Source organism: Aphis gossypii, chromosome 2, assembly GCF_020184175.1.
Source record: "Aphis gossypii isolate Hap1 chromosome 2, ASM2018417v2, whole genome shotgun sequence".
Lineage (NCBI taxonomy): Eukaryota > Metazoa > Arthropoda > Insecta > Hemiptera > Aphididae > Aphis > Aphis gossypii.
The window spans coordinates 315,037-337,849 of NC_065531.1; the positions used below are offsets into that span (position 1 = coordinate 315,037).

General features: G+C 27.8%; 2 protein-coding genes across 6 annotated transcripts; one reads left to right on the forward strand and one right to left on the reverse strand.

Annotated features, from left to right (window-relative positions):
* Positions 1–623: 623 nt before the first annotated feature.
* LOC114132756 (presenilins-associated rhomboid-like protein, mitochondrial) lies at positions 624–10,901 on the reverse strand. Of its 4 annotated transcripts, XR_007603699.1 has the most exons (10): positions 10,843–10,901; positions 10,063–10,210; positions 9,884–10,000; positions 9,129–9,288; positions 8,142–8,240; positions 7,947–8,080; positions 7,757–7,858; positions 7,131–7,228; positions 6,012–6,086; positions 775–839 (listed from the first exon to the last, which is right to left on the reverse strand). XR_007603699.1 is itself a non-coding variant. In XM_050199221.1 (9 exons), the coding sequence occupies exons 1-9, from the start codon at positions 10,884–10,886 to the stop codon at positions 734–736; spliced, it is 1,008 nt and encodes a 335-aa protein (XP_050055178.1). In that variant the 5' UTR covers positions 10,887–10,901; the 3' UTR covers positions 624–733. The 4 variants fall into 4 exon arrangements, 3 of the variants coding, with proteins under 3 accessions (XP_050055178.1, XP_050055179.1, XP_050055180.1); XM_050199221.1 differs by lacking the exon at positions 6,012–6,086 and having other exon boundaries at positions 624–839; XM_050199222.1 differs by lacking the exons at positions 6,012–6,086; positions 10,843–10,901 and adding an exon at positions 10,594–10,836 and having other exon boundaries at positions 624–839.
* Positions 10,902–11,065: 164 nt separating this feature from the next.
* Positions 11,066–15,028, forward strand: LOC114132751 (protein Rae1). Of its 2 annotated transcripts, none has more exons than XM_050199220.1 (8): positions 11,066–11,365; positions 11,439–11,606; positions 11,670–11,936; positions 12,218–12,289; positions 12,625–12,781; positions 12,850–12,983; positions 13,044–13,250; positions 14,776–15,028. In XM_050199220.1, exons 2-8 carry the CDS (start codon positions 11,442–11,444, stop codon positions 14,860–14,862), a joined length of 1,089 nt encoding a protein of 362 aa, XP_050055177.1. In that variant the 5' UTR covers positions 11,066–11,365; positions 11,439–11,441; the 3' UTR covers positions 14,863–15,028. The 2 variants fall into 2 exon arrangements, with proteins under 2 accessions (XP_050055177.1, XP_027854108.1); XM_027998307.2 differs by having other exon boundaries at positions 11,075–11,365; positions 13,044–13,238.
* Positions 15,029–22,813: the final 7,785 nt, after the last annotated feature.

A 22,813-nucleotide genomic window follows, 5' to 3' on the forward strand; every position in this document is an offset into this window, starting at 1 on the left:
TACTATATGATGCATGCCATATAAACCTTCCTCTTGAATTACTCTATTAATTAAAAAAACTCGCATCAAAATCCGTTGCGTACTTTTAAAGATCTAAGCATCCATAGGGTCAGACAGACGATGGGTAGCGATTTTGTTTTATACTATGTAGTGATAATGAAGATATTTTAAAAGGGAAAAGTTCCAGAGGTGCATGCAGGGACGCAGGGTATTACATTTCAATAAGATTAAAAATTATTTAAAAAGTAGGTTAACATATAATACAGTACCTACTCTTTTAATCTGGGCATATTTTGTTTTTATTTGTACTATTTTTATTCCACAAAGTATTAACTAGATCCTATTTATTACCATAAATTACTTCCAAAATAGAAAATTCATAAATTTTTATTGCCTTAAAAGTTAAAGGTGACAATAGACAAGAAAAAACCTACACCATTATAAAGTAAAACATTCATCATTCCGCTCTGAATATAATATAATAGATGTGAGAATACTTAAAATGACTTAACTTCAATGAATTACTATGTAAAATTATAATTGAAAAAAAATTTATATTGTATAAATGAGGAGTCAGTATCTAGATATTTTTTTCAAGTTTATTGTCCATCAATATCACTCAGTTCAAAATTTAAAATCTCATCAATTTATTTAACAACATTTTTAATTACAAAATTTATGATAATCAATATTGTATTAGTGAAACAATATTATTAACAACATTATTACTATTTCATTTATCTTTGACTTGTTGAATAATTTTTTTTAAAGTTATCCAGTTTTTGACAATATATCTTCGATTAGCCCATACATAGGTTGACATATATTTGTACCAAAATCTGCATAAAAATAGTAGTTATTAAGTAAGAAAAGATACAATTAAACATTATACATATAATTTTTTAATATTAATCAATTTATTGAATAACCATGTTATAAAATATCAAATTAATTCAAAAAAGTCGGCAAGTGGGTACCGCTCTGCTGTACATTAGGGGGTGGGGTGGACCTCGGACTAGGGTAGATTAAATTTGAATGCAATGATAGGTATCATTGTATACGAAAAACGATTCTGAACGGAGATGATTTGTCAGTCTAGAATATATTATAATTAAATATTGTCATATATTCTATTTTGAAACAAATATTCCGATTTCATAAAAATTTAAAACTCAAACGCTCAAAACATTTTTCCTATAATGACGCTAAAAATTTTCTCTATAGCTTTTTGAAGCAAAACTTATGGAAAACTTAGTGTTGAATTTTTTAACGTTAGATATAAATACAAACAATTTTATGAATTTTGAACCTCAAAATAATTTGCAAGTATTCATAGTTTTGACGAATTTTTGTCAATATTTCAACTTCAAATGCTAATAAAAAAAATTGTGCCTATGTATTCTTATAATTTTTTAATCACTATAATAATAACTTATGAGGAACTTTGCATTAATTTTTCAAGTATTTTGATAGGGCCAAAAAGATTTTATCGACACATAAAAAAACAATTTTCAGAAAAATTGAAAATTTCAGTTGTCTATAAATAGCTCAAAAAAAGTCAAAATATTTTGAAAATTAAATCAGGTAAAGAAAACGCGATTAAATAATAATTGGTAAAATTTTCAAGTATCTACGACTTATACTTTTTGAATAATAACAAATATTAAAAATCGTTTGAGGCTAAACTGTTATTTAACGCGGTTTTGTAAAAATTTAAATTTCAAACACTCATAAAATTTTTTTGTCTGAATCCGGTAGAGTTTTTTTTACAGATATTTGAAGAAAAATTTATGGAGAACCTTGTACCAAATTTTTAAAACTTAGTTATAAAAGAAAAATTTTTTATGATTTTTCAACTTCAAAATTACTTTCAAATTTTCGCGTTTTCGACAGATTTCGTAAAAATTTGAACTAAAAACGCTTATAAAAAAAAATTGTGACTAACGATTTTTAATTTTTTTTCAGCTACAATAAAAACAACTCATAAGGAACCTTGTATTAAATTTTCAAAACTTTTTGGTCATCCAAAAATTTTTTATTGACACTTTAAAAAAAATTTCTCAAAAAAATCGAAAATTTCAGTGGTCTATAAATAACTCAAAAACAGTCAAAATTTTTTGAAAATTTAACTATATACGGATACCACTGACATTAACATTTGGTGAAAATTTCAAGTATTTTCAGTAATTAGTTTTTGAATTACAACCATAAAAAAAATCGATTTGGTCGAAAACTGGTTTTGCGTAAAAATTGCCGTTTTTCCGTCATTTTTTTTTGTTTTTCTCGATTTTTTTGAAAACTGTTGGAAAATGTTAACTTTTTACCTCTATAATGTACCAAGGATATTCAATTTTACATCGTAAACCACCCCCATAGTTTGAAATTGGAGCATTATTTCGACTAGTTATGCTGTACACAGACACAAAAAAAAAAACATACATCATTGTAAAATCAATACATTCTTCACTCCGTTCAGAATCTAAAAGTATGAAACAACTCTGCTATAATATAGTATAGGAGTCCAGTGTATATTGTCATTGAGTAGTATTGTAATTTTTAGTGAATAATGTGTTGAAATTTAATTCAATAATAAATCACTATATACAATTAAAATAATTCTGAGCAAAGATTGTCAACTTTTTGGTAACCAAGGTTAGCAGATTAGGATAAATATTTTTTTTCTTAACTTTAAAAAGTACTGAGAATGTTAAATTTTGATTTCCCAAAAGTATTAATAAGATTCAATTTTCTAAAAGAAAGCATCATCAAAGTTGATGAATAAAACATTTATTACACTATGAAAAGTGTCTTCATACAAACAAAAATAATAATAAAAAAGAACATCATTGTAAAATTAATACATTTCTGGCTATGCTCAGATCTTATACAATCACACATTTAATATTATTATTAAAATAATTGTTTAGTAATCTTGATTACTAAAAGATTAAACGGTTTTCATTCAGAATCATTTATAATGATTTAATCATTGAATTAAAGTTAAACATATCCATTACAGTGACTTACTTTGATTAAGTACACTTATTACCTATTTTAAAGTAGAAAAATTGTAAAGAAATTGTATTTTTTTAAACTAAGTAAGATATTACTTTTAAATATTATTATCTATCATTTTTTCATTTTTATATTCATATTTTACCATAGAATACTAATTTTATCAACACATTATATTGCTTATCACTTGATAAATTGACTACCAGGCTCATAAAATATTATTAGTATATTGTTGCATTGTACTAACTAAACTTATTAAGTTAAAATTAGTCAATTTTTTATTTTTCATTAACTTGCCATCAGTTGAAACCTTAGATCATATACTATGGATGGAGCCATGCCCACCTCGACTGTGTACTCAATTTGAAGCACATATAAGCGACAAGTCCCCGACATTGATGCTTGATATACGCATGCGCGAAGAAACCCGTCGCATATTTAGATGTTGATGGCTGATTGATATTAGATACTTCGCGCGGTTTTTTAAAACAATATTTAAATACTGTTATTTTATATATGTATTTAAAATAAAAAATAATGTGTTTTTATTCAATTTTTTCTTCTTCTTTTTCTGGCTTTCATAACTCTCCAAGAGTTTTCGCCGCCCTCACCAAATCACCCCACTTATCACGTTCCTGCACAAACTCCCTCCAATCCTGCACTCCAAGATTTTCCAAATCCTTTTCTACAATATCCATCCATCTCTTCCGAGGACGCCCCCATGGCTTTTTTCCTTCTAGTTTCCAATTTAATACTATTTTGGTTACTGTATCAGTATTTCGCCTCATGACATGTCCTAGCCATTGTAACCTTCGACTCTTTATGAAACCATTTATTGATACTATTTTTAATTCCTCCTTCAGTTCTTGGTTGAACTTCCTACGCCACTGACCTGTCTTTGGGTCTTTTATTGGGCCGCATATCTTTCACCATATTTTGTTTTAAAAAGTCTTTAATCGTCGTTCTGTTATACTTGTAGTAGTCCATACTTCACAACCATATGTTAGTATCTGTCTTATGATTGATGTATAGAGTCTTAATTTTGTTCGTTTTGAAAATAATTTAGACTTAAAAAACTTTAATAAGGCTAAAAACGCACTCTCTGCTTTAGTTATTCTCGACCCAATCTCATAGGACCAATCATTTCTTGTATTTAGTATTGTACCTAGATACTGAAACTGTTCGACTTTTTCATATGGTAGCGTCTCCAAAACATCTAGCGATGTTTCCATGTCCAATAGTTCCATTAATTTTGTTTTGTCTGTGTTTATATGTAGCCCTAATCGTTCTGCTGCATGTTCTAATGCTTCAGTAGCTCTCAGTGTATCATCCAATGATTCTCCTATGATGTTAAGATCATCTGCAAAACCTAACACTTTTATATGATATTTATCCATGCTTATTCCTCTTGCTTCGCTTTGCAAAACTCGTACTGCCTTTTCCAGGGCTATGTTGAATAATAATGGGGATAGTGCGTCCCCCTGTTTTAGTCCCGTTTCAATATTAAACACTTCTGACGCAATACTTTCCACTCTGACTTGGTACCTTCACTCCTTCCATAGACAGTTAGGTTAGATTTATTAATTTTTTTGGAAAACCAAATTCTTCCATTATGTTGTACAGACTATTTCTATGAATGCTGTCATAAGCTTTCCTAAAGTCAACAAACATTTGCCACATGTTTTGTGATATTCATATTTCTTCTCTATTAAACGCGCTATTACCGATAACTGCTCTATGGTTGACCTCCCTTTGTCAATTCAATTTTTCACAGAATAATAGTTAGGTTAGGTTTTAGTAACCTATTGCATTTGTAATAATGTTTATTGATCTCTGATCATTTTACTTTAATATTTAAATTGGGTAATTAACATATTTGATTTTGAATATATTTCATATTATTATTTTATAATATTTATAAAAAAAAATATTTATGTGATATATGTGATTCGTCTTTAGTAGGAGAACAAAATCAAGATACTTCGATACTTCTTGAATTAAAAACTCGAGGAAAATTGATAAATGTGTCGTCAGATGTTCATAAAGTGTGTTTAGCAACTGAATATGTTATAACTGTTATAAGAATAAACTCGAATGATATTTAAAAAAAAAAAAATATAAAACACATATTATCAGTAAAAAGTATGATTGAAGTAAGCCAAGATTCCACAATATTTAACTCTACTCCTATGAAAGATCACCTATTCAATCAAGATGTATTTGACAACCATCGTAGTCAATTGTTACGGCTTATTATTGATTATTATATAACATTAAGACTACATCATTTTGAAAAAATGCATACACTTTCAATAACTGGAAAAAATGTTAGAAGAAATCATACAAAATTAATTTTATTTAATAACCAATAGACAGTATTTAATAATTTTTATGTTTTATTTTTATTAGTAAATACATATTATGTGTGACGTGTCTAATTTATTTTAAATATATTATCACAGTAGTCGGTATTTAATTTTTATTTTGAAACACGCGCGATGTTCTAAATATCAATCAGCAGTCAGCAACTAAATATGCGACGGTTTGCTTTGCGCATGCACACATCATACATCTATGTCAGAGACTCGTCGCTTATAATATGTGCTTCAATATATCGGGAAATGGCTCCATCCATAGTATACCTATGATCTAAGGTTGAAACAATGATATAGGTCTAATCAAAGTAACAGATAACAATTAACTGATAGCATTACAGCAATAAAATGTTTTATTTTAGATATTTAATAATATGTATGAAAAGAGATGGGAAATATATAATTAACATGATAGTTATTATTTTTTTTTAAAATCAGTGTTTGTTGAATTGATGAATGATTAGCATAACAAAAATTTATAACTTACAAATCTGTTTTTCATTTTTAATTATAATATTAAATAAATGTGAGGTCTGTTCAAAAAGTCTCTGAATTATTATTTCCCCCCCCCTCTTTTTTTTTAAATTTGGTGCTTACCAACAATTAGTTATTGAGACTTACCTAACCTGAGACAGGTATTCTCCTGCTTGATTTATATACTTTTACCGACAACATTTTCATAGTTGAAAGTAGTTTCTGGAATCTCACATATCTCAATTAGTAAATTGTCTTTTATTTCATCTACTATTGTAAATAGTTTTTCTTTTTAGAAAGATTTTAGTTTAAGCAATAAAAAAAATCTACTGGAGCTAAATCAAGTAGATAACAGTGGATGAGGAAGTACAGTCATATGATTTTTCCACAAAAAAATCATGAATCAACAGTGATGTGTACTTCAAAAGTTTTAATACTTCTAGATAACATCATTAAACAGTTAATAATAAATGTTTGTAAGAGTTTGTCTTGTAAGTATAAATTTATCATGAATAATGTTCAAATTATCATAAAATATTGTTGGCATGACTTTGATGTTTAATCTAACCAGACAAGCTATTTTTGCTCTTGGTGAAAATTTGATTGTGATGACTGAACTTTTATCTCAACATCATTACCATAGACCCACATCTTTTCACCAGTTATTACTTGCTTTATGAATATTTCACCATCATTTGAGCAGTCAAAAAAATTCTTACTGCAACGTGGTGCATTTCAAGTTTTTCTATTAAAATTCCAAGACATGAATCACCCAAAATAAGATAATGTTCTGCAGTTTTTAGAATAGCTAATTGTCTATTAGAGAACACAGTAATATTGACTTTTGTTCCATGAGCAATGTCTGTTAAGTTGACAAACGTTTTGAACATGGGTCAACTGACTCTCGACTATCTTTATAACATTTATACCAGTTGCATTCTAAATATTGAACACCATAAGAATGTCACATCATTTGATGAATCTCAGACCTCAGTAAAAGATTTACAGAGTTTAATACAAAATTTAATATTGATTTATTGTTTGTGAATATTAGTCATCTTAAAAATCGCACAATAAATATGACATGTCTACATTAAACGCATCTAATCACATTTATGATAATATATTTTGTCTATTTTTAGGAACAATAATTTTAAAACTTTTTGAACAGACTTCGTATATGTGTAATTTAATTTAGTTTTTAAATTTAATGTATAATGTACATATTAATGTATAAAAATTAAAATTATTAATTTCTTTACTTACATTCCAAATAATGTTCCTCCTAAATGAGCTGCATGGTCGAACATTTGCCACCTCAAAATTAATCCCATTATGTCTAACGATATTATACCAGTTAATGCCTGGAAATATATTCAAATATGAATGTTATATTTCAATTAGGTTAGATAAGTGGTTTTATAAGAAAGTCCCAATTAAGCTAGTTATGTTTAATACTGATAATTTAAATCCATATAATTTTTTATACAATTTTTTTTTTTTTTCGTATGGCGTATTAAAGTCCAGAAGTAGGCCCGAAGGCCTAGTTCGGACGCCTATTTGGCAGAATTTCTAATGGGGCACCCGTAGGTTTCTGCCATGCCCCCGGGGTGGGGGATGGCGGCACTTATTCTTCGGACACCGTGACTTGCCCGAAGAAAAATGCCACCCAGTGACCGCGGATCGAACCAGCGACCGGCTGCGCCGCAACCGACGCCTTAGATCGCACGGCCACCTCGTCCCCCACAGGTTAGGTTATACAATAATTGTGCAAAATATTATGCAAATCTAAGTATTAAAAATAAATTCTTAAGCATTTAACAATACAGTAAAAGAAAAAAATAATAATTGTTGGTCAAATGTAACGATTAATGAAATAATATACAACTTACATGAATTGCATCAAATTGAATATTTGGTAAAAATATTATACTCAATTTTTGATCAGGATGAGATAATGAAAAGTATCCAACAACCGATAATATAGCACCAGACTAAAAACACAATACAATTATTTAATCAATTCTCACAGTCACAAGTACTTGCTCTTAAAAAAAAATATAGGAATAAGGTTATACTTACAGCACCTAAACTATTTCCTGGAACTTTAAAGCTTCGTCTAAACATAATACTAGCCAATGATGAAACAACACAACCACTTATATACATTGCAGTAAATTCTTCAGGTCCCATATCACCCCATGGCTGGATCACACCTTGGTCATTAAATGTTAGTTAAAAATAAATAAAACATTGAATCCAATATTGAATATGTACCTTGACAAAATGTATAAAGAGCATACATATTAAAAAAGAAATGTACTGGAGAACTGTGGCTGAATGCACTTAGAAGCAGTGACGACACAGGAATTTTTCCTAAAATAATTATATTTTTAAATTAGTTGTACTCTTAGTTATTATTTAACAATGAATAATAAGTCAATGAACTTTTATTAACATTTCAATTAAATTTATATTATACAGAAATGTTGTGGGCCATACTCTAGGTTAGGTTAGTCTTTTTTACAAAAAAGACTAGGCTCTTGGAACGGGGTAATCTGTTTGTGAACTATTTATTATTTTTCTAAATGACCGACTGTTTTTTGGCTTATTGTAGATGAATTAAGAGCATTAGGTTTTTTAAAAACAGTAACTATTACATATTTTGTAATTTACTACTTGTACAAAAACAAAGAATAAAAGAATTATAACATGTAAATTGTGTAAGTACCTATTATATTTATTTAATGAAATTGTATATTATTGTACAGCTTTGACTATTATTATTATTTATTTATTTTTAAACCATATTGTAAATGTCTCTAAATAACTAACAAAAATTATATTTATTCATTGTTATAAGTATTTTGGGCTCCACTGCATAATATTTTTTCTGACAAGCGCATTTGTTTTGCAAGAACTTTTTTTGATAACTTTGCCACGAAAATGATGAAAAACTGTATGATAATATACAACTTCACTAAATAAATAATAATTATAATATGTTCTAATACAGTTTACAGATTATAATTCTTTATTATTTTTTGTAGAAATAATAAATTGTAATAAAATTATTTATAATAATTGTAGTTTTTAAAAGGCTTAACTGCTGTTAGTTTATCTGCAATAAGCCAGAAACATAACTGACTGTTTGAAAAAATAATAATTAGTTTGCAAATGAAGTATCCCATGGCAAAGAAACTAATTTTTTATATGGCCTACAATTAGAACGTATACAAGAATTATATAATTGAATGAACTTACTAGCAAGTGCATCAGTCATAAAATATTTGATCATGATATGTTGCCATTGAGGTACTTGCCATGCAAGTAAAACAATGGCATTTAATAAAAATATGGTACCAAATACTTTCTCTGATAGTTTTAGTTTATTGATATTATTTTTTAACTTGGAAATAAGACTCTATAAACAAAATAATATAATATATACACTAATTGAATAAAAAAATTTAAAAACTAGTTTCAATTTAATTAGAAATTATGATAACTGAGGTTATACTTAATATACACACATTTTTAAATAAAAACCATTAAAATTCATCAGTAAATAAAAATTGTTATATTTTTTTTTTTTTTTTTTTTTTTAATACACCCGCGGCAACTTAGGCCATTGGGGATGGATTAGGTTTTTAATCGGTTATTACTGTAAGGTTGGGAACGGTAGGGAGAAACACGTGTGTGTGTTGTGGCAGAATTTCTAATGGGGCACCCGTAGGTTTCTGCCATGCCCCGGGGTGGGGGATGGCGGCACTTATTCTCCGGACACCGTGACTTGCCCGAAGAAAAATGCCACCCGGTGACCGCGGATCGAACCAGCGACCGGCTGCGCCGCAACCGACGCCTTAGACCACACGGCCACCTCGTCCCCCAAATTGTTATATTAGGTATATTTAAACAACAGAAAATGTAAAAAATATGCCAATAATTTATCTCATTCTTTTTTAAGTTTTTTGTTTATTAAAAATTAATTTAAATGGATTGAATAAATAGTAACTCACCTCATCATTTCCTTTAATGGCATTTCTGTAAAATTCAAAGGCACTGATTTGCTTAACACTAACATGAAGTCGTTCATATTGAATAATAGATGCTAACACAACAGTACCAGTGCAAACCTTACAGGAAAAATGTTTGTTTAGAAATAAAGTTGTCATAAATAGTTATATTAAATTCTTACAGATATACAAAATAAAGATGGTCCTAAAAGAGAATTTGATTGACTTTGAAATCTCTTTAAATTATGATTTGGCCGATTGAATGTTCTCCTTGCAAGGAGAGTATGAGCAGGCACTGATAATTTCCGCAGCTGAACAGCTGACTTAATACTTAATAAAACAATAAATAAATAACAAATAAAAGTTAACTTATAGTAAATTAATAAAAACAAAAATTGCAAATGTAATCAGTAAGGCCGTGTTAGGATATTGATATAACACTTTTTTTTTTTTTTCGTATGGCGTGTATTAAAGTCCGGGAGTAGGCCCGAAGGCCTAGTTCGGACGCCTATTTGGCAGAATTTCTAATGGGGCACCCGTAGGTTTCTGCCATGCCCCGGGGTGGGGGATGGCGGCACTTATTCTTCGGACACCGTGGCTTGCCCGAAGAAAAATGCCACCCGGTGACCGCGGATCGAACCAGCGACCGGCTGCGCCGCAACCGACGCCTTAGATAATATAACACTGATATTCTAGTTTTGAAGTAGTTTTACCTGCACAATTTACTAAGGAGGCAACTCATTTTTATTAAATAAAATAATGAAATAAAATAATAAGAAGTTAAAACGGTTGAAATTTAATGAAAAATTATGACTTGAAAATAATATTGTATTTACATTTTACGTAGTCATGGTTTTTAAACTTATTAAATATTGTGTTAAAATTTAAAAATATTTAAATTAAACTAATTAATATTATATATCACAGAGTAAGAATATAAAATAATATACCAAGCTTTATACCTTACTATATAATAAAACCACAATCTATTCTGTGATATTATCATAGACTCTATGACATTATTGACATAGAGTAATGAATATTATAGATAAATTATCAATACGTTATCTAAAAATTTAAAATATTGCCAACGGTTACTGAAATTGATAAGAATATTTATCCCGTATTTACTTTATACAATTATAGTATAATATATTGGTAACCCTACTTTTGAGCCGAGCGTCGCGGTTTAACGTATATTAATACGATAAGCAAGTTATTGGACTCGCATTTTAATAAATTGACTAACCACTAACACAGTAAAGCGATAGAGCGATTATAGATTATAGAATACAGATTAAATACAGATTGAGTGCAATACTTCGATAGCCTTTTCGAATTTTGAAAAAGTGAAGAGTAAGAGACATAGATTATTTAACACCGAAGCTCCGACTTGATGAGTTCAAACTTGTAGAGGATTAGTGATCAAGAAAGTTCTGTTATAATAAGTAAAGTTAAAATTTAGTCGTGACAGTTGCACCTAAGGTAAGTTGATTGATATTTATATTTTATTGTTGGACATTTTGCTATTCACTCTCATACTAACATTTGTTTCTAGGCTATGTTGGGTGGTGGTCTATTTTCCAATAAGCCAGTGGCAGCGCCCACAAACCCTAATAAAGATTTTGAAGTCACTCAGCCTCCAGATGACACTATTTCAGCAATGGCATTTAGTCCGGCCACAATGCAGCAAAATTTTCTAGTTGCTGGTAGTTGGGACAATAGTGTAAGATGTGTAGACAAACATAGAGTGATGTTGCAATCTGAGATTTTTTATTTTAAATTTTAGGTACGTTGTTGGGAAGTTGAACAGAGCGGCAAAACTGTACCAAAATCCATGCAGTCAATGACTATGCCAATTTTAGATGTCTGTTGGAGTGATGATGGCACTAAAGTTTTCATGGCGTCTTGTGATAAACAAGTAAAATGCTGGGATTTAGGAAGCAATCAAACAGTGCAAGTAGCAGCTCATGATGCACCTATTAAGACCTGTCATTGGGTTAAAGCTCCTTCTTACACTTGTATCATGACTGGCTCGTGGGATAAAACGTTAAAGGTATGCTATGTGTTTTTTTTATAATATATAAATATTTTTGAGGTTATATTTCATGATTATACGAGTATTTTTATCTTCTATTATAAGTTATTTGCAATAGCTAATTTATATGCTAAATATTTATAATAAATAAAAGTCATTAGTATTACCTATATTAATTACTAAATAGTAATGTTTTTCAGTATTTAATAATTTGATAAAAATTTATTTTAAAAGGCTTATTAAGTTAAAATTATAAATGTACTTCAAGTTTTATATTTTATTTATTTTTCATTTAATAGTTTTGGGATGTTAGAAGTTCAGTTCCCATGATGACCATTAATCTACCAGAAAGAGCTTATTGTGCTGATGTGGTAAGTTGATATTTTTATTAAAATAAAAATTATTAATTAATTAATAATTATACTTTATTTAGTCTTATGTATAATAAATTGCAATCAATAATTAATATGGATTTAATTTTAAGATTCATTTTTAAATTCTTACTTAGTTACCTACTTTAAACATATTATTCTTATATTAGTTGTTAGACATTTATTTAATATTACCTAGGTATTGTACTCTTTGCCTATTAATATTTATTGTAACTTGTTATTTACAATAAAATATTATTATATAATTTACTACTTGTTTTTTAATTATAATTTTAAAATAACTTTTTTTTATAGTTAATTGTTTTATTGTTTAGGATTATCCTATGGCAGTTGTTGGTACAGCATCAAGGGGTATAGTTGTATATAAACTAGAAGGAAAACCTGAAATGGTAAAAACTGTAGACTCTCCTCTTAAATATCAACATCGTTGTGTTGCTATATTCAGAGATAAGAAAAAACAATCCCCTACTGGTTAGTAATTATGTATAAATAATAATTAATATTAACATGTATGATAAATAAATTGGTTTTTATTTTAGGTTTTGGTTTGGGAAGTGTCGAGGGACGTGTAGCTATTCATTATATACAACCACAGAGCTCGAAAGACAATTTTACATTTAAATGTCATCGTCAAAATAATTCTGGAACAATGAATGTTCAAGACATTTATGCTGTATGCACTTGTAAAATAAACATTTTTGTATTTCTATGTTACTTATTAATATTTTAACAGGTTAATGATATCAAGTTTCATCCAGTACATGGTACATTAGCAACTGTGGGTTCTGATGCTTCATTTGCTTATTGGGATAAGGATGCACGTACAAAATTGAAGTCTTCTGAGACACTTGATCAACCAATCACAAAGTGTTGTTTTAATAGCAATGGTCAAATATTTGCTTACAGTACTGGATATGACTGGTCAAAAGTTTGTATATTAGTTATGTTTAAAATTATTATATTATTATTAATTATTATTGATTACTATAATACATTTATCAGTTTTTTAATAATAATTTTTATTTAAATTGAGTTTTTATGGTTTAAAAGAGTATATTTAGTTATAAATAGGGTTTGGATTAATATGTTTTTACATAAAGAGGCATTGGAATATTTTGTCAATTATGAAAAAAAAGTTTTTTTTTTTTAAATAATTAATTTTAATAAAAAGGTACTTGAAAAAAATATTTTATAAATCATTTGCGGTAAACAAATTTATCAATTATTAATATTTTTTATTAAAAATAACACTCAGGATAGTACTTTTAAGGTGCCATGCTATTCAACAAAGCATGATGACTAACCTGCAATATTGGCTGTTATACTATCATTCTGATTAGGACTCAAATATTTAAATATCTAAAATTCAAATTATTTATTTTGAAATTATGTTGAATTTTTCAAATTTTTTAAATTAACAAAATAAAACATCTTATTTTAAACACTTTTTTTTATTCAATGAATAGAACCTAACACAAAAGACACTTATAGGTTACTATACTCTGTTCCAAATAAGATAACTTGTGTGCAAATTACCTAATTATATTCCTAACCTATCGGAGTAGATTGTTTGCCTCCACGTGGCGATCATCACATCAACTGATATGGTGTATGGCTCGTTAGCAACAGCCACTGTGCGCAACACAAGTCTTCTCTGGAACAGAAAAATGCATTTATTCCATTATAAAAGTGTATATTAGATACCTTACTTAAGTAATTATTTAAAAAGTATTATATAAAAAAAAATTATTTAAAAATTTTATATTTTTGCAAATGTTCATATTTTTAAGAGAATATAAGCATCATATTTTAAGTATTTTAATAAAATATAAATCCAGACCTTAGTTATAAATATATAATTAGCTACTTTAAGTAAAATATTCAAATTATATAATTTTCCATTTGAAGTTATAAAAGTTAATCTATATTTTGATAATTGATTCAACATTTAAATTTATGATATAGTTGGAAAACAAATTAAATCAAGGGTACTTGTACGTTATCACGACTACCGTATTATGAGTTATAGCAACGCCATGTCCCACTCTAATACTGCATTTTGCAAGTGAATTCTATTTCTAATACTATTAGGGATAATTAGGGATCAGTGTTGCCACTTGCTCGCTCGGGCATTCAAAACAAAAATATCCCTTAATTTTCTATGCAACATCACCTAAGGTAGGTCACAGGGTTAAAAAAAACTATGCCCATAATTTTGCTAACAACAATATCAATAAATACATTGACATTAGCTTTGGATAATTTTGTATTATTATACACGCATTAAAAAGACGTGCATTGCACGCCATGCATTCGACATCAAGGTAGTCGTGACGAGGCAACTATAGTTGCGATAATGCACAAGTATCAAATTAAGTATTTGATGTTGAATATTAGGAAAAAAGATTGCTTTTGACTCAATTTATTTGTAATAATTAATTGTTTTTTATTTGTTTAATTTTCAGGGTCATGAGTATAATAATCCAGCTAAAAAGCCTCAGATATTCTTAAAACCATGCTTCGAGGATCTTAAACCAAAGAGTAGTACTTAGAGTATAAGTTTATTTTTAAAAATGTGTTAATCATTGTATTTATAATACGTATGATATTAAAAGAAAATGTACTTCAGCATTGCATTTTATCAATAATGTAAAAATAAAAAAATATGTATAATAATAATTCAAATATAAATAATAAATAAGTAATTTTCAATTTTTATTTGATGTATGAATAACATTGCTGTGTTATTTTTTTTACTTGCTTTTAGTACTTGTTGTTATATAAGGAATAATTCTAAAAGCATTTAAAGTATAATAATGATGTAGACAAGTGTTAAGCATTTTTTGAAAGTTATTATTTTGATGTGTACTTATGTGTGAAAAATGGCATGGCATAGAGGTTTGGCTACAGTTACTTTTTTTTTTTTTTTTTTTTTTTACGTTGTGAATCGGCGACTGGGGGTGGTACAGACGTTAGTCATTTCACCCCCCAGACGTCATCGTTTATTGTGCCACAGTTACTTAATAGTAACCTACCTAACCTAACCTAACCTAGCTATCGGATGGGTAGCTACCCGGGTTCTTTTACAAAAAAAGCATACGGAAATAAGTGTTACAAAAATCTACTATCTCACTAGTAAGAAACATAAAGATCATAGCTAATGGCATGGGTTGTCAAAGTCAAAGTTTAATTAAAAAATAATAAAGCAATGTATTAAACCATGAAGAGTCTATCTAAAGTCTCGGGACCAACTTACAGATAGTTCTCCCAAAAGTGGAGGTTAATTTCTTTTAACGTAAGTATAAAATTTTATTATTCCGTAATAAATCATAATATTATGTAAACATTTTTGGTAAAAATACTTGCTTTTACTCTACAATAATTATATTACTACAAATAGTATCGAAATTCAAAACTGATTATCACATTAATTATTTTATTAGAATATTAATATATTACTTTATAGTGTGTAGGTACCTACTTAGGTACTTCCATAGTAAAAAAATTATTTTACTATGCTCTGAAGGATATGTAAAATATAAGATATAAAATATAGTAAAGTCACTGCAGTAAATAATATTAAATTTTTTTATAATTATAAGACATCTCAGCAACAAATAACACTAAAATATTGGAGGAAAATAGACATAATTTTAGTCAAAAATAATGTGTAGGAAAATGAAAATCAACCTTTTTTTTTTGAAGGAAAATGAACAGCGGAGGAAAACGGTATTTCGTTTTTGGAGGAAAATGGTCCGGCCCATTATACATTATAGGGGTGTTAAATTTAAATCAAATGATAGGTATCATTGTATACCTATACGAAAAACGATTCTGAACGAAGATGATTTTTCAGCCTAGGATATAATTTCCAGTGGTTGATTAAATTACGTGGATTATGTTTTAATGGCCTGAATACAACACAATTTAAATCTTTTTATAATTATTGTAAGTTAAACTTATGGGAAATCTTGTATTAAATTTTCAACTTTTAGCTACTTATAAAAACATTTTTATGAATTATACCTACAAAATAATTTGCAAATATTCATGATTTTGACGAATTTTTGTCAATATTTGAATTTCAAAATCTAATAAAAAAATTGTGCCTATATATTCTTATAATTTCTCTATAATCACTATAAGAATAATTTATGAGGAATTCTGTATTAAATTTTAGATTCTGAACGAAGTGATGAATGTATTGATTTTACAATGGTGTGTGTTTTTTTGTTTTTGTGTCTGTGTACAGCATAACTAGTCGAAATAATGCTCCAATTTCAAACGATGGGGGTGGTTTCCGATGTAAAAGTGAATATCCTTGGTGCATTATAGAGGTAAAAAGTTAATATTTTCCAACAGTTTTCAAAAAAATCGAGAAAAACAAAAAAAAAATGACGGAAAAACGGCAATTTTTACGCAAAACCAGTTTTCGACCAAATCGATTTTTTTTTTATGGTTGTAATTCAAAAACTAATCACTGAAAATACTTGAAATTTTCACCAAATGTTAATGTCAGTGGTATCCGTATATAGTTAAATTTTCAAAAAATTTTGACTTTTTTTGAGTTATTTATAGACCACTGAAATTTTCGATTTTTTTGAGATATTTTTTTTAAAGTGTAGATAAAAAATTTTTGGATGACCAAAAAGTTTTGAAAATTTAATACAAGGTTCCTTATGAGTTGTTTTTAATGTAGCTAAAAAAAATTAAAAATCGTTAGTCACAATTTTTTTTTATAAGCGTTTTTAGTTCAAATTTTTACGAAATCTGTCGAAAACGCGAAAATTTGCAAGTAATTTTGAAGTTGAAAAATCATAAAATTTTTTTCTTTTATAACTAAGTTTTGAAAATTTGGTACAAGGTTATCCATACATTTTTCTTCAAATATCTGTAAAAAAAACTCTACCGGATTCAGACAAAAAATTTTTATGAGTGTTTGAAATTTAAATTTTTACAAAAACCGCGTTAAATAACAGTTTAGCCTCAAACGATTTTAAATATTTGTTATTATTCAAAAAGTATAAGTCGTAGATAGTTGAAAATTTTACCAATTATTAAGATTCGCGTTTTCTTTACGTGATTTAATTATAATATATTATAGACTGACAAATCATCTCCGTTCAGAATCATTTTTCGTATACAATGATACTTATCATTGCATTCAAATTTAATCTACCCTAGTCCGAGGTCCACTCCACCCCCTAATGTACAGCAGAGCGGTACCCACTTGCCCGCTTTTTAAGTATTTATTTTGACTCGACCAAAAATTTTTTATCGATACTTCAAAAAAAAAAAAGGTCAGCGCATTTTGGTGGTGGATGATCATCCCTTCGATCCTCGGACAGGATAGTGTAATTTTACTGTAGGTATTCGATTTGAATGCAATAAGATTGCATTCGATAAAAAAACGATTCTGAGCGGATGAGGGGATCTTTTTTATTTAATTTTATTCGTTTCTATGGTGATAAATAAAACTGTAATTATTTTATACTCCACATAATCGTGTAGTTGTACATTTTTTCTCCTTTAACTGCTTTCATTTCGAAAGTCGAAAAATGACCTCTCTAAAGTACCAGCTAAAGAACATAACCTTTCAGAAAATATGCTACACTTATACTTTTGAGCAATTTTAGGGGGAGAAAAATTGTTTACAGAATAAAAAAGAAATAAACATCATTGTAAAACCAATACATTCCTCGCTTCGCTCAGAATCTAAAATTCTTAGAAAATTCGAAAATTTCAGTTGTCTATAAATAGCTCAAAAAAAGTTAAAATATTTTGAAAATTAAATCATGTAAGCAAAATGTCAATATAAATTACTGGTGAAATTTTCAAGTATCTACGACTTATAGGTACTTTTTGAATTATAACAAATATTTAATTTCATTTGAAGATAAATCGTTATCGTTAGGTACGAGATTTAGTAAATATTTCAAATTTAAACATACATAATATTTTTCCTATTATGATGTTTCGAGTTTTGTCTATAGCTATTTGAAGGGAAATTATGAAAAATTTTTTAACCTTAGATAAAAACATAAAAAAATTTATGATTTTCAACTATAAAATTACTTGCAAATTTTCGTGATTTTATCATAGGTATATCGTAAAAAATTATAAAAACTATAAACGCTTCTAAAAAAATTGTGATTATCAATTTTTTATTTTTTTTTTAAATTACAATAAGAACAACTCATAAGAAATTTTCTATTAAATTTTCAAGTTTTTTTGGCCATCCAAAATTTTTTTATTGATACTTAAAAAAAAAAAAATTCTCAGAAAAATCGAAAATTTCAGTGGTCTAAGAATAGCTTAAAAAAGTTAGAATATTATACACCTAATTTAGCCAGGTATTAATAACCGTAATATAAACATGTGGTAAAAATTTTAAGTATTTACAGTGATTAGTTTTTGAGGTATAGCCATTTAAAAAAAAAAGAAAATCGATTTTTTTGAAAACTGTTAGAAAATGTTTACTTTTGATCTCTTTAATGCACCAAGGATATTCACTTTGCCATCGGAAACCACCCCTGAAGTTTGAAATTTTAGCATTATTTCGACTAGTTAAAAAAAAAACACACATAATTGTAAAAGTGATACATTCATCACTCTGTTCAGAATCTAAAATTTTCATTCTTAATCTTGACTGATTTGTACTAAAATCGTTTTAAATTAAGAAAAAGTAAGTACAGATTATTTAATAATATAATTTGAAGTAGTATTGTTTTTACTTTTTACTTAATTACTGTTAATTTAAAGCCACCTACTGTGGGGCAAAAACGTATGCCATATTAGTATATTACCATTATGCAAGCTGTCAACTATGATAATAATAAGTCAAAAATAGAAATATTTATCGAAACTAAATATCAGTTAAACATAAAAATCATTTAATAGTACTATTGTTTGTTTTATTAGTTACTATTTTTATAAAAAAAAATAGCACCTACCTAATAATCTCTACTCTATATCCCCTCCTCACTGCTGCTTGTGAACGCCCATGATACTATTGTATATAATAGGTAAATGGAAGTGTTTATTCATTAGTTTTCACAGTGGCGTAGCCAGGATTTTTCAATGGGGGGGGGGGTTTACGGTTTAGGTCTATACAATAGGTAGGTATACATAAAACAAATTATTTCAAATTGTATTGTAAACATTTAATGTCAAACAATATTTTAATTATATTACAATTCAGTATTTACATCAAGCGTAGTCTTCTTGTTTTAGTCGCTAATTTATTTAGGACATCATCAGGGTAGTATCACTATGTATATTCATCATTGCCAAACCATTTAACCTATTTTCACATGTGGTGTTTCGTAAATATGTTTTCAATCTTTTTATTGTAGAAAAAGATCGTTCACTGCTAGCAGTTGTAATTGGGAGAGTTGCTAAAATCTGTAAAAGTTTGAAAGTAGAAGGAAAAATTGATACGTTACGTTTTTGAAAAGCGTCGATAGCATTTTTTGGTAAATCTTTAGTTGCTGTAAATTTTTGATGCCAAATTTTAATTTCACTCACAGCTGCTAACACACTGCAGTCTAAATCACCTTGATACATTTCAACTAGTTGCTTAATTTTTCTTCATTATGTATACTATTGGATGATGGTAAAATATAGTTAAAATTTTCAATTATAGATCAATGATTTAAAAATCGATCATTTAATTGATTTAAAAAATGATCTATAAATGGAATGAATAAAGATATACGGTAATAATCCTCAACCATTGGTTGTCTACTACGGTAAACTATCGACGACCGAGTGAGAACAGAGAATTGAATAATTAAAAAAATTATTAAATAAAAATCAATGGGGGGGGGGGGTTACAACACCCAAAACCTCCCCCTGGCTACGCCACTGAGTTTTCATAAACCTAACCTAACCTAACCTAACCTTAACCTGTGGAAAAATCGTATTTTTAAATACTTTAAAAATTTGGATTTTTTTTTGAGTTCATTTAAAATTTTTTTTTAAATGCTTAAATATTATTGAAGCTAACAATATTTCAATATTTGTAATTTAATTACACAATCCAATTTCAAATTCTTAAAATTTTTTAAATTCTACAGTTCTTAGAAGTTAGGTTAGGTTAACCACCTTCCCTAATACTTATATAAAAAATTGTAACTAGCTTAGAAACTTAAAATATTTACTGAATATTTCAAGTCTTCAGTTTTTTAGATTCTGAACGGAGTGATGAATGTATTGATTTTACAATGAAGTATGTTTTTTTTTTGTCTGTGTATAGCATAACTAGTCGAAATAATGCTTCAATTTCAAACTTCGGGGGTGGTTTCCGATGAAAAAAGTGAATATCCTTGGTGCATTAAAGAGGTCAAAAGTAAACATTTTCCAACAGTTTTCAAAAAAATCGAGAAAAACAAAAAAAAAATGACGGAAAAACTGAAACCTAACCAGTTTTCGACCGAATCGATTTTTTTATATGGTTGTAATTCAAAAACTAATCACTGTAAATACTTGAAATTTTCACCAAATGTTTATGTTAGTGTTATCTATATAAAGTTACATTTTGACTTTTTTTGAGTTATTTATAGACCACTGAAATTTTCGATTTTTATGCAAATTTTTTTGAAGTGTCGGTAAAAAAATTTTAGTTGACCAAAAAACTTGAAAAATTATTACAAGGTTCCTTATGAGTTGTTCTTATTGTAGCTAAAAAAAAATAAAAATCGTTAGTCACAATTTTTTTTCATAAGCGTTTATAGTTCAAATTTTTACGAAATCTGTCGAAAACGCGAAAATTTGTAAGTAATTTTGAAGTTGAAAAATCATAAAATGTTTTGTGCTTATAACTAACGATTAAAAATACAACACTAAGTATTCCATAGGTATTTCTTCAAGTAGCTATAGACAAAACTCGAAGCATCATTATAGGAAAAATCTTAAGTGCGTTTGAATTTTAAATTTTTACGAAATCGCGTAACGATTACGATTTATCCTCAAACGATTTTAAATATTTGTTATTATTCAAAAAGTATAAATCGTAGATACTTGAAAATTTTACCAGTTATTTAAATTGGCATTTTCTTTACATGATTTAATTTTCAAAATATTTTGAGTTTTTTTGAGCTATTTATAAACAACTGAAATTTTCAATTTTTCTGAAAATTTTTTTTGAAGTGTCGATAAAATTTTTTTAGCCCAATCAAAATACTTGAAAATTTTATACAAAGCTCCTCATATGTTATTCTTATTGTGATTAAAAAATTATAAGAATACATAGGCACAATTTTTTTTTATTAGTATTTGAAGTTCACATTTTGACAAAAATTCGTCAAAATCATGAATATTTGCAAATTATTTTGTAGTTAAAAATTCATAAAATTATTTGTATTTAAATCTAACGTTAAATATTCTAGACTGACAAATCATCTCCGTTCAGAATCGTTTTTCGTATACAGTGATACCTATCATTGCATTCAAATTTAACCTACCCTAGTCCGAGGTCCACCCCACCCCCTAATGTACAGCAGAGCGGTACCCACTTGCCGACTTTTTAAATAATTAGTTTAAATTTAAAATATTGCAGCATCATTTATAAGCTAATTTTGTGTTGGGGGAATGTCTTTGATCCGTTTAAATTTGTTTTATTAGTAATTTTGTGATTCTATCAAACAGCTAAGTAGTATGAGAAAAATTTGAAAAAAATATTTGAACCTATGACGTACTTTTATTCGTAGCTATCTTAACACAAAAAAATAAAAAATAAAAAAAAAAAAACTACGAGATCAATAAAGAAACAATTATATATTATTCACTGATGATATCATATAAAAATAAACAAATGTAAAATAATACAATTTGTATGATGCTACACCTTGGAAGTTTAACAAATGTATTATACTCTGTAAGTATATAGTGATTATTTTACTTATTTTTAATTGCCGGGATATTAATATAATATTTCCTACACATGTGTTTTGGTATAGGCAGAAGAGAAAAAATAACGATATAATAATATGTATTATGTGCAGGTAAACATTATACGTGGTAGGTACTCCGGAGGGATTTGGAATCGTGGTGGCGTCGGCAGTTATAAATATATTATGTATCGGTGATCCGATGTTCTTTTTATCGTCGATGTGCCGAATTTTATATCATTGATGGTTTCCGTGTGCCGGTCGTCGATATAGTTACTGTTTATTTCGCGAGTTGTAATCTTTATTCGATTTAAACTTTTATTGACAAATGATACAATAATGCACGCGATTTGTGTACTAGTGGTAGTATAAAGTTCGGGTATAGGTGGGTAAGTAAAGGCACGTTGTTTTATTAGTTTATCGTACTGAACAATATAATATGGTGATAGTTTCTGATATGTCGATTAAATGTTATTTTCTAAGAGCTTGAGTTTTGTAGAATTTTTTTGGAGAAGAGTATCATGATAGAAAGATAATTTTAGTATACAAGCATATTTTGATTTATTATAATTGCAATTGAGGAAACTTTATTTTCTATTAAGCAATTTTTCCT

What these genes read in the sequence shown, in the direction of transcription:
- LOC114132756 (XM_050199221.1), bottom strand. Translation starts at nt 10,886, where the DNA reads ATGATAATATCACAGAATAGATTGTGGTTTTATTATATAGTAAG. An exon ending in CCATTAAAGGAAATGATGAG is followed by an intron (nt 9,289 to 9,883) that starts GTGAGTTACTAT and finishes TTTTGTTTATAG; the next exon opens with AGTCTTATTTCCAAGTTAAA. An exon ending in GGAGGAACATTATTTGGAAT is followed by an intron (nt 840 to 7,130) that starts GTAAGTAAAGAA and finishes ATTTTTATGCAG; the next exon opens with ATTTTGGTACAAATATATGT.
- LOC114132751 (XM_050199220.1), top strand. Translation starts at nt 11,442, where the DNA reads ATGTTGGGTGGTGGTCTATTTTCCAATAAGCCAGTGGCAGCGCCCACA. An exon ending in CTGGTAGTTGGGACAATAGT is followed by an intron (nt 11,607 to 11,669) that starts GTAAGATGTGTA and finishes TTTAAATTTTAG; the next exon opens with GTACGTTGTTGGGAAGTTGA. An exon ending in GGTCAAAAGTTTGTATATTA is followed by an intron (nt 13,251 to 14,775) that starts GTTATGTTTAAA and finishes TTTAATTTTCAG; the next exon opens with GGTCATGAGTATAATAATCC.